The 13,111-nt window shown below is 33.9% G+C and overlaps 1 protein-coding gene across 1 annotated transcript in view; it reads left to right on the top strand.

Annotated features, from left to right (window-relative positions):
* The first annotated feature begins 1,876 nt into the window (after nt 1–1,876).
* Nucleotides 1,877–13,111, top strand: part of Sos (Son of sevenless guanine nucleotide exchange factor) — a 429,646-nt gene continuing 418,411 nt past the window's right edge. The window contains exon 1 of the mRNA XM_090399787.1: nt 1,877–2,855. Within this exon, the coding sequence (XP_090255913.1) occupies nt 2,754–2,855 (102 nt within the window). The 5' untranslated portion in view covers nt 1,877–2,753. The remainder of the gene's footprint in view (nt 2,856–13,111) is intronic.

Raw genomic sequence — 13,111 nt, 5'->3', positions numbered from 1 at the left:
GCAGAAATTCTGTAACATCAATTCATACTGTGATTGAAAAGCATGCTAACACTCGTCTTTACATCAATGTTGCATGAGTGCTAGTCACTGTGATGGTGGAAAGGAAACTACAGCCGAAAGCAACGCCATGTGGGACCAGTAATGCACAGATTTCCGCAGAAATCGATTTGAATGAGAGGAAATCGATTCGAAAATCAGTATTGCCACCCGAGAAAAAAAAAAGGGAAATCACGGGAAATAACGTCCACTTCAAGTGGTTAATGGCAGGAAAACAATATATCGTAAGAATAGGCCTTAAGACGGGACTAACGAAACATGACATAAATGGCAGGAAAACGTTAATTGCGGGAACGTAAAAACGGGGTTTTACTGTATATATATATATATATATATATATATATATATATATATATATATATATATATATATATATATATATATTATACATATATATCTTTGTTTAAAAGTTTTTAGTCACGTACATATAAACAATTAAATCAACACCTAGCTTGCGACAGATATTAAAACAAAACCATGAAATCACCGCCATCTGATATCTTCCTCAGATAAGCTCTGCAGAAGCTTCGAGGAAGAAAGCAGAAATGCCACCTAAACAAACAAAATTATTATTATTATTATTGTTATTGATTCAAAAAATAACTATGTTAAAAAGTGAAATGAATCCATTTAGCATTCCCTCTGCTAACAACAAAAAACTAAATAAAATTTGTGAATTGAAATGAACTGCAGATTGAAATATAAATGTAAATGACAAAATGGAGAAAAGATTTGTGCATAAAAATCAGCTAATGCCTTTTATTCTCGTATAGGGAGTAAGCGAGGCCAATTCACTCTTATCTAACTTTCGGAGACTGAATGGGCAGTTCAATCTCCACTGGTAGTCAATCATAGATAGCTGGCGCAAGGCTATCACTAATTAATTAGCACACAGTTGAGAGACTGCTAATAAGTGCGCCATCTCGTGGTACTTTGACACAATATTTAATGTCTGAAAATAGTGTGGGTTCCAGGGTTTATTTTCTTGAGTGTAGGGACGAAAAAAAAAATCCGAGTTTCTGGGAGGAAAAAACCGCTTTACGGTGCCAGAGATCGATTAAGTAGGGAACCGGTCTTAAAAAAATCTTAGAAAATATTCCTCTAGTTTGCTACTAGAATCGAACTATTTTAGTTATTCATTATGCAAAAAAAATTGTGTATAATCTTCATTGTGACTATAATAATAATAATAATAATAATAATAATAATAATAATAATAATAATAATAATATTATTATTATTATTATTATTATTATTATTATTATTATTATTATTATTATTATTATTATTATTATTATTATTATTATTATTATTATTATTATTATTATTATTATTATTATTATTATTCGTGATACCTCCAAGGAGTCCGAAGACACGCTGGATGACATATTAGAAGAACACGTGTTGTAAATACATAATATAGAGGCAAAAATATTATAAAAAATTTTATTTAAATTCAATGTGGAAAATGAACCACATATGCAGCACTTAGTGCTGAATTTTGTAAAAATATGTTGAAATGTCACTAGATGACTATTGTATATGTGTAAATATTTTCGAAATCAATAAAAGAATATTATTATTTAAAAAATATTATAGTTGTTGTTGGACTCCTTTGCAAGTGTTATGTAATAATAATAATAATAATATTTAATTAACTAACTTAAGTTTAAAATCCTAAATGGTTCACTGGCCTATTAAGGTATGTCCAGAAACTGCGGAGTGGACTTGCTTGATATTAAGCGCTCCCTAGTTGAGCTCCTTCGAAATAATAGGCATGCGCAACAGAGGTGTTTATTTCCAGATGAAAAGGGAGAAATAGCTAGTTTTTATTCGTTCGTGGTTAAAAGGAATAGGGCTATCGGTTAGTCCGGGCTGTATTAAAGAAGTTTAGGAAGTAACGATTTGATATTTGCATATAAAAACAAGTATTATGCAATGTTGGTTTTCCGTCATTTCTGTTAGCTTGACTACAGAAATCAAAATTCATATTCAACTGGGCAGTGCATCTGCTTCATAAAGTTGAGAATTGGCGTTTCATTTAATTATATTGGTTGTTTCAGTGTTCTTTCGTTTGATTACATAATTCTTATTAAACAAATTTCCAATGGTGAGGTATTTTGGATGCTTACTGAGGACAGACTCCTTTTTTTACACCTATATTTGTATATATGCGTTAACAATTATGGCCGGTATGGAAATACATAAGTACGTCAGGAGGTGCAGATTATCTGTTTGCATGTTGCTACCCGACTACCGATGATAAATGCCATTGCATATATTGATAACACGTTTAACAATGCTATCATCCTTGGTATTGCAGGTTATGATTTTTTATATGATCATATCTAAGTTTGCTCCTTACTTAAGAGATATTTGTTGAATCCTGTGCGTGTCTGAAATATTCTTTTCATTGTAAATATAAACATTGTTGCAAAAACTACACAAAAGTTAAATGAACATGATTGATATCATAAGTTAAAAACAATTGTTTATGTGTTCTGTTACAGTGAACAGAATGTAATGTGCTGGTCCTGGAAATTTAAGACCGTAAACCCTGTCAAGGGTTATACATGTGTATGCCCGTTTTCATCTGTAAAGAGAAAAAGGTTTAATTATTTGGAATGCACTTATGATGAAAGTCTGGAACTGTGAAAGATTTTTTTAAAGAACAGTTATCTTGTTGAGCTTCGGACATGTTTGCCACAGCAAACAGGGAGGCTGAGCAGATTTACGACTTTGAAACAGAAGAGAACGCAGTTAAATGGAAAGGAATTCTTGTTACTTCTCTTCAGAAGGTAAGTTATGCCATTGAAATAGAATTGATTTTTCATTAGGATCAAATTTATGCAACTAACTAAAAAAAAAAAACTTAAAGCTTTTTATTCTTCTCTTTTATTAAATTTTTACTCTGAAAAAAATAGCATTTTTATTGAAGAGTAAAGTGGAGAAAAGAAATGTTATGACATGTTAAAGTTTCTTCTAACTTGCAGAAATTGTTATTATATATATGTGTGTGTTCAGTTTACTTGCATTAAATTGAAGAAAACATGGAGTGATTTTAAATTTGTGCTAACATTTTATCTTTTTGCACCTATAGGATTTTGGATTTTTCTTATATGGTAATTTCATCCAGGCAACAGTAAAAACCCATAGCACATTACTATGTTGGTGGACCAAGAGTCAGATAATGCACAGAACATTTACAAAGATCTTTTTGCTTAGGTTCTTCAAACCCACAATGTACAGAGAAAATCAGCTGTGATCTCAAGAGTTGTTTCTTCATTACTAACCACAAGCTACTTGTATCTGAGAGATGAGTGCTGTTTTTGTTGTAGTTTTCTGTTGCACAGTTTGTGAACTAAGGCCTTCTCATTACCTTCAAATAATATTAGGCTAACTTGTTTTTTTTTATTACATCTGACATTCTAATACAAATTATTAAAGCATCAGAAATCAGCAGTTTGTCAGTGGTCCCAATAGGTTGTCTATTTGTTCATATTTTATTTATTTTTTTAAATATTAAGTTTGGAATAATGGATCTGCTTCTTGATATCATGAGTAATTTTATGGGAAGATATTAATGGAGATGGTATTATACAGATTGAGAGTAGTAGCAATGAAGAACCCAGGTTTTTTTAATAAAGGGAAACCTTATGACTGCCAAGAGAGAGAGAGAGAGAGAGAGCAATTAGGATAATGTGACAATATTAAGTGATCTGTTCAAGATAAAAGCCATTGTGAAATAAACTGAAATGAATACAGAGATGAAAGAGATAATAGGGAAATAGGTCCAGCAGAGGTTGAAGTTTTAAAGATGATGAAGAATGAAAAATAACATGGGGGATGGATGTTGCCTTGTTGAATTGATCAGAGTTTCTGATTTCAGATTGATTTCAAATTTCATTCTAGTGTGATCTTTATAGACTAATTTAGGAAAAGAAAGTGATACCTGATACTTGGATGAATGGGATTATTGTGTTAATGTATAAAGAAGGCTCAGGAAGAGTGAGTGTGCAATAACATTATTGCATGAATTCGCAAAGATTTATGGAGGATAATGGCAACAAAGGATAAGGTAAAATAGAAGATCTAAGAGAAGAGATGTCTGATTTCAGAAAAGAGAGAGATAAACTATTGATTTGATTTTTGATGTCAAGGAAATGGAGAGAGAGAGAAAAAAACTTAATTTAATTGGTTTTTACAAGAAAAAGTGGTAAAGTTTGGACAAATAGGTACAGAAAAAAGAAGAAATAGTTATGATCAAGAATGTGTAAAATGTTAGATCTGTATGAAGACTAAATTTGGTAATTTAGAATGGTTTACACTTAATAATGGCCTTTTGGAAGGAAGTATCATATCTTCATTGCGGTTGTTCATATGTGGTGATGAAGAATGTCTCAGATGCGGTTAACAGTGAGAAATGAGAAACAGCTGTGTTTGCAGATAATGTAATGATTTGGTCAGTCACATTTTAGAAGAAAAGCTATAGAAGAAACTGGAAAAACGGAACAGTATGTCACAGAACTATGGGTTATACAATAACAATAAGAAGGGTGCTTAAAAGCATGATTTTAAATAATTGAGAAAATGTACAAGTTAATGGTGTTAGGTTTATTGTGCAAGTCTTGAGGAGTAAGTAAAACTTCAGATATTTGGGACACATACTTTTTTAGTGATAGAAGTTTAGATCAGATGTGAGAATTTCATCAAGTCTAAGTTTTTTTTTTTTTAAACAGTGTAAGTTGTCTACTTTGGGACAATAATATACCACTGAAGTGCAAGCTTTTATTCTTATTATTATTTCGTGACACCTGCAAGGAGTCTTAAAGACTCATCAAGGGAAAGCACCTACTCTCTACAATTTTTCACCTCCACCACTTAATCCATCGACTACAGCAAAACTGACACTACCATCATCATCTTCACCAACAGCATCTTCTGCCTACCACTGCCACTTTTTGTCTGTAAATTGCATGTTTTCTGAAGGCTGATTTTTCTATGTTTTTGATTAAGAGAAGTTTCTTTTTGTTCATTTTGTCTTATATAGCAGTGACATGGAGCTATCAAAAAAGCCTAACTAGAACACAATTAAATATAATTAAATTTTGAGGACAGTGTTGGCACCAAAAAACAAGGAATGATAGAATAAGAAACATGGCCATTAAGATTATATTGGGTCTACAAAGAAGCACTTGTGAACTCCTGCTTCAAGTTTTCTTAGATATATGACCATAAGACTTGAAAAATAGTCTTATGGTCATATATCTAACAATATTTTCAGTTATTTTCACTTATTAATATTTCCTATAAAATTCTCTCCTTAATCAACAATTCGTTTAATAGAAACAGTCAGATCAAATATCTGCATTTATTTCTGTCTTCTATAAAACATTCATTTGTGTGTTTCTATAAAACACAAAGAAATGAAACATCTTTAATAATTATTATTTATACGGATACTCCATGGAATCAAGACTTGGAGATTCATACTATCCATCAACACAGTACCTATCATACATCTCCTTAAACTTATTCAATGTTGGTGCACTCACAATCACCTCTGGCATTCTATTTAAATATAATGATGTGAGTTTTTTGTTTTAATTGATTTACTGTCTTTGATATATTTGTTTTTATTATTTTTTTTTGATGATCTTGCATACATATTTGGAAACTGCTGTTGGTAGGCTGTGGGTTGGATAAGTGGCCATTTTGCTGTAAAGCATGGCATTTTTTCATGCTGCTTACACAGAAATAGATAGTAGGATGGGCTTGCACAACACATTAAAAAATAATCTGCCACCTGATGACTAATATCCATGTCTCAATTGAATTTGGAACCTCACTTTTGAATGCAAAGTAGAAATGCTGTTCATTCAGCTGCCTAGGTCAGCAGAATTCTCTTATTTCAAAACAGCATTCTATTCATTAGATTTTTATAAAACGAATATCCTTTTGTTATTTATTCACATTTGATCCATAGATCAAATGTGGATACTGAAACTTAGTTTTTGTTATTTAATCTTGTTAAAAATCAAAATTCGAAGTTTAATTATTGGCTGAATGTCTTGCTGTGCTCCTTTCTGTTGTGATGTTTGTGATTATCACATTTCACATATTTACAAGCACTATATAATCTTATTTAGCTGTTTCATCATTTTTGCTTATTTATGGTGCTTATGTATATGTGTTTGTGTATATGCACACAATGTAAGGTGCATTTTGCTTTTTTTTTTGTAGATTAGCAAAGTATATTTATAGAAGATGTTAGCATGGATGAATCATAAAATTATATAGGAGCTGCAGAAGAGGAAGATGTTATGCAGAGGATATGAAGTATATATTATCCATCTCTGTAGAATAATATAAACTCATATGTCATGAAAGTCTAGTGTCACATGTCACGATGAGTCTAGTGAGAAAGGAGAAGTTAGTTACAGCTGCAAAGCAAAGAATTCTGTAGCTGTGTTACTAAGAGAAAGGATGAATGTGTTGACTGACTGTAGTAGCTGGTGCTACACAGATGACATTGCAGATATGTATGAGAAGGAGTTACTTAAGGGTCAGCTAAATAACAGGGAGGAGACCTCCACATTGCCTTTAAGGAATTCACCTCAGGCTTCTGACTTAATGTCCAATCTTCATCTGGTGCACCCCATTAGTAAGTGTCCACTGGATACTAAATAAATGAGGATGGGCTGGCAATTTGAAACTTAGCCAACTAAACTGTACTGTCTATTGGCTTAAACCACAAAAACATATGATGGAGCTGCATGGTGAGATTTCAAGCTGGCTGTAGCATCAGTGTATTGAATAAAGTCCCCACTGTTTTCATCAGGGAACCAGTGCAAAGAGTTAAAACTCTGCTACTGGAAAAAGTCACAATTCAGCATCTAGAAGAACACAAACAAACCTAATATCAGAGGAACTAAAGATGGAAACCATCAATATAAGGATAATTAATGGAAAGGAAATCAAATCTGCAGAAGAACTAGAAAAGAACTATGTGGACATAATTGGCATTACTAAGACAAAGAATACAAGAACAGGTGAGATCTTAATAAGTATAGGATGTTATATTCGTACAATCAAGGAAACCGAGAAGTTTCAAATCAACACCAAACATGAAGTTAAACTTCTTGATTGGAAGGCAGCTTCAAGTAGAGTTATGTGGATAAACTTCAAAATAGAGAAATAGACAATGAAACTAATTTGTACCTATGGTCCTACCAAAGATGAAAGAAGTGAGGGAATTTTTTAAGTTATTAGAACAGACAGCTGGTGCAAAGAAAATGGAAAAAGCAGTCCTTCTTTGGCAGTCAGGAATATAGGAACATTTTGGAGAAAAGGGAAAAGCTAATAATAATAGTAAGTATTTACTTGACTTCTGCTCAGAACTTGGACTAGTCATTTATTGACATCATGTTTCAACATAAAGATGTGCACAAGTTCACATGGAGAAAATTAAGAAATAAGAAAAGCATCATTGACTATATCATTGTTGATAGTGATATCATCATTCTGGTTCAGGATACAAGAGTACAGAGGCTTTGAAATTGGAAGTGATCATTAGTACTTTGCAGAATAAAAATGGGTATCATTGAAAAGAACAGTATGTAAGAAAGTTTTAAAAAGAATTAAAATTGAGCAGCTTTTGCAGATAAATTATATAGGGGCAAATTCTCCATGCTTGCTATGCTTGCTGCACAAGCTCATTAATTGAGAAAGAAGTGATATTTATTTGTTAATAAATGCATGCATATATAAGCATTCCATTTAGGTTTTTATTTTTGTAGACAGAAGACATCTTAAGTTTGCGTGGCAATCATTGAGCTTTGCATTGTGTATCGAAGGCCAATGCTTGCTCGTCTAGTCAAAGCTACCTTGGCTTGCTCAGTTGTAGGAGCTTCCAGGTCCTCGCAACAGCACTGTGATTTCATGTGCATGCATAGCAATTTCACGTCGCCTCACTCTGTTGCTTAAACACAGGCCATATGCAGTCAACATAGCTCTAGCCAGTGAGCTTCAGCCAGCCTTTACAAGTGTGTGTGTGTGTGTGTGTGTTGCTTGGGAAAATTAAGTTACAACCAACTTTTTATGACAATGTTATTGACCAGTTCATAAAGAAGAACTGTAGGGTAGAATTTGTATTCAAGTAGCTAAATTGAAAAAGATAGAATATCATTTGCAAAATAAATGTTGTATTTGTATGATTAAATGTACATAAATTTCTAAATATATAGTTTTGAATGGTCAGTAATTCATTATTCCGCTAATCAGACTTCAATCACACCTCTCACTCCCTGAATGATAACAGGAGCAAGCGTGAACTTCAAGACGAGCATTCGCCCCTGAAATTATACACAACTATACAAACATTTTTGAAGAAAGAATGAACGAGTTCAATTGCAAAAAAAAAAAAAAAAAAAAAAACTGAACCTTGGAGTCTACAAACTGAAGAAAACATTAATTGATTCAGCTAAAGGAGATATTATTATTATGTGACACCTCCTGGGAGTCCAAAGACTCACCGAGGGAGAATGTGGCAACAGCATTGAACAATTGGGCCCCTTCCAACTACTAAACGCTCAAATTAGCTTAACTTTTTGCAAGCCATTAGTAGCAGAGGCTCTACTAATCGACCAACCTTTGCTGGCAAGGTTATATATATATTTATATATATAAGGTTATATATATGGTGAAGTTGTCTGCAACAATAGAAAAATTAGAACACTATGGTGTATACAAGATGTGAAAGTATACAGACTTGGAAAAAAGAAATCATATTGAAAGTTCTTAGCAAACAAGTTGACAGATGTGCTAAAAAAAAATACAATCAAAATTATAAGAGAGCTAGGTTGTGAGTAAACATAGCTAAACAAAATTCGTTGGAAGACTTCGGTAAGAATATAGAAAATGTGCACTGCATTTGAAAGAAGTCAATGGTCACCATATTTGAGGAACAGCCATGGCATCCACCTTAATAAGATGGCTGCAGTAATCTTATGGGGCTTAGTTTCCAAAAGCATATGATAGCAATCAATGGGAATTTTGAACCATTCTTCTGGTAGGCATGTAATGAGCTCCTGAACTGTTGTGGGCTGATGTCCCTTGACCTCACCCAACACTCCAGTTCATCCCACAGACTTTCAGCAGGGTTGAGATCAGGGCTCTATGGAGGCCAGTCGAGTATGTGATATACATTTTACACAAACCACGCAGTTACAGCAGCAACTTTATGACATGGCGTATTGTCATACTCCGTAGTCAGTTTCATAGAAACGCCACGAAATAGGAAGCATCATCCAGAATGTTCAGATACATCTCATAGTTCAGTGCTCATGGCACCGCAAACAGAAGTCCGAGACCAAACCAGTAAAATCAAGACCATACCATCATGCTTCCACTCTGAATTTCATAGTTGGGGTTACATACTCGGGTAAGATGTTCACTGAGCATCCGCCACATCCACACCCTTCCATCTGCTCAGTAGAGGGTGTAGCATGATTTGTCATCCCATAAGACAGGTTTCTATGTCCCATTCATATGTTCTTTGCACTATTCAAAATGATGCTGCATGTTGGTTTGGGTAATGTAGGGCTTGTATGTTGTGGTTCTACCACTGAAACCCACGTTGTCAGCTTTGGTTGTGACTGTTTTTGTACAGATTTGTGTTCCAGTTGATGCCTGGAACTCTTCATTCTATGTGTCAGTTGACAAATGGTTGTTTTATATATTATCTTTCATAGTGCCCTAAGATCATGTTCAGCGAGTGTGTTGTATGGTCCATTGCGGGTAGCAATTGAATTGTGACCTGGGATGGCCCAATTTGTCAACAATATGTCATCCTATCACAATGCCCGTTTCAAAAAAGTTAGTTCCTTCTTGCAGCCATTTTTCCCAGTCCAGTTGCACTGACTTAGGAATAACATGTTCCTCCAATTTATACTGGCTATAAACACGTGACTTGTTACATGGCATGATGCATCTTTCCCATGGGGGGTGCCCATTGACTTCTTTCCAAGCTGTGTGTGTGTGTGTGTGTGTGTGTGTATATATATATATATATATATATATATATGACTATTACTATTAACTCAGAGGTTGGATATGTTCATTTTAATATAAACTGACTAAAAATCCAAGAATTATAACAAATTGAGATTTATTTGAAAACGCAACATGTTTTGTTGGGATTGACTTCATCTGGTATTAAGAACATAGAAAACTATTAAAAGACACTGAAAAAAACATTGAGACACTCTAAAGCTATACAATTATAAAGCCATAATATTCGACTGTAAATTACAGTTATTATGAACTTGAGCTATAGTCCGTGTTAAAGTTCTATTGTTGTACACTTGTGTGGAACCACGTGATCTCCAGTATCTGATAGTAGAGCTGAAAGAGTCAGGCAAATTATAGTTGAGATTATTGTTCATATGAAGAGGGTCCAAGGTGATTTCTTTTGACTCGGCAATGTGGCGTTCTACCTCATCGTGGCAAATGTGTAGGTTTGAAGTTGTTGTCCAATTTACTTCATGTTGGCGGCTTTCGTTATTCATGTTTATTGTATATATATAGATAAAATGAAGCTATTGAAAAAATTTATAAATGGAGTAAAGATTACTGTAAAAGGTATGAGAGATGATAAATGAAAACTGAAGATAATGATATCCTAGATGTCTGGATTAAGTATTTTGAACTATTAAATGAAACAAGAAGTAACAGAACAGTAGTAAAAAATTTTCATGAGGAATGCAGACAACAGTTCATATCATTACTTTGTCTGCAATCTGGTGACAAAATCTGTGCACAGAAATCCATATGTAGAATAATATTTTTGCTAAGTTTTCCAGTTAAGATTTATGCCAGTATATTTGAAAAGGTTAAGAAAAATTCTGTAAGAGATACTTAGAGAAGAACAAGCTTGTTTAAGGCCAAACAGTTTGTCCAGATGCAATTTACATTTTAAGACAAATAGTTAAGAAATCTTGGAACTACAACAAGCTTCTGCATTCTGCACTTAAGTTTTGTAGATCTGCAAAAGGCATACAAGTTTCCAAGATAAAATCCTTTCAAAACTCTGCAATTCTATGGGATAAGTGGAACATTATACAAAGCAATATATAGCCTATATGTAAGTTGCCAGTTAGCAGCTATATTTGAAGGAAATACAAGAAGATGGTTTGATGTTAAATCAAGCATAAGACAACGATGCACATTATCTTCACAACAAGGTTCTGCATTCTGCACTTAAGTTTTGTAGATCTGCAAAAGGCATACAAGTTTCCAAGATAAAATCCTTTCAAAACTCTGCAATTCTATGGGATAAGTGGAACATTATACAAAGCAATATATAGCCTATATGTAAGTTGCCAGTTAGCAGCTATATTTGAAGGAAATACAAGAAGATGGTTTGATGTTAAATCAAGCATAAGACAACGATGCACATTATCTTCACTCTTATTCATGATATATATGGATAGCATTATGAAAGAAAGTGGCATTAAACCTGATATTAAAATTGGAGATGCCAGACTTAGCTCTTTGCTTTATGCAGATGATGAACTACTAAACATCTAGTGCAAGTCTCGAGATTTTGACTAAATTGAATAACAGCGGTAATAATAATAATAAATTTTCCATGAAAATCGGCAATAAAAAGACTAAAATTATGAAAATTAGCAGGGACATAGAAAACTTCATTTGTTTTCTCAGTGGAAAACCTATCAAATAAGTGAAACATTTGCTATTTCGGCATAGTTTTTAGTGAAGAAAGCAAACTAAATATGAAGATAAGACAACACAATTAGCACAGTTGGTATGATGGTGAGCTAGTTGAATAAATTTATATCTATTGCTAGAGAAATTAGTCAAAACACAAAACTAGCAGTATTACAAGACTGCTCAAATTTGTTTATGTTGGGTTAGAAATAAAGCACTTGAACAAAGCCTAGATACCAAGATACCATAGATATGAGAGTTCTGAGAAAAATTATGGGAGTGAACAGATAGCATCAATGGCAGGACCATATTAAAAATGAAGGTATTATTATAAAGAGAGTCCAGTGAGTATATGTATAGAGTATATGTATATATGGCCTCCCTCAGTGAGTCTCTGACTCCAGGGAATTGGAGACTCATTGAGGAAGGCCATATGCTACACACACACCAGCTGTCATACTTATTCTTGAATTTATTCACACTGCTTGAACTCACAACATCCAGTGGCAATCCAAACCAATCGCGCACTACTCTATGAGCAAAAATTCTAGTCCTTACCCCCTTCTTGATGGCATTCATTCTCAGCTTCCAAGGATGCTCTCTTGTCCTTTCCCCACCCTTCATGAACTGAAAAATTTCATCAATCGAAATCCTGTATGACTCTTTCAGAAGTTTGTAAGTCTCAATCATCCCTATTTCTCCTGTTTGCTAGTGTCTAAAGTCTGCAAATTTTCAATCTGCCTTCATAATCAGTATTCCAATCCTGATATCATTTTTAACAGTCTCCTTTGCACCACTCCCTCCACTATATCAGAATCACCACAGGAGACCCAAACTATCCACACAATCTATCGTATCTCTCCTTGAACCCATTAACAGACAAAGCACTCACAGTTAACTCTGGCAACGAATTCCACTCATTTGCAACTCTGCAAGCAAAAAATCTAGTCCTAACACCCCTACTAACCACACCTTTATTGAACTTCCAGGGATGACCCTTTGTTCTGGCCCCTCCATTTAAGTGCTGAAACCTGCATGAATCCTATGAAACCCTTTAAGCAACTTAAATGTTTCTGTCATATCCCCTCTTTTTCTCCTATCAACCAACTTCTGCAATCCACACACCTGCAATCTATCTTCATAGGGAACATTTCATAGACCACTCATCATCTTGGTCGCTCATTGCTGAAATCCTGTATGAATCTTCTCCACCACCTCCTCATTCCCAAGAAACCCAGGAGACCAGACTTGAGCACAGTAATCCAGATGTGGACATATCAAGGCCTTATAAAGAGAATTAACAGTTTTCCTATCTTTACTTGTT

This window comes from Typopeltis vanoorti, chromosome 10, assembly GCF_054136105.1.
Source record: "Typopeltis vanoorti isolate ZY-2024b chromosome 10, IOZ_Tvanoo_1.0, whole genome shotgun sequence".
Taxonomy (NCBI): domain Eukaryota; kingdom Metazoa; phylum Arthropoda; class Arachnida; order Uropygi; family Thelyphonidae; genus Typopeltis; species Typopeltis vanoorti.
Note: the sequence above shows the minus strand (reverse complement) of the source record. Positions and strands in the feature narration are given on the sequence as shown.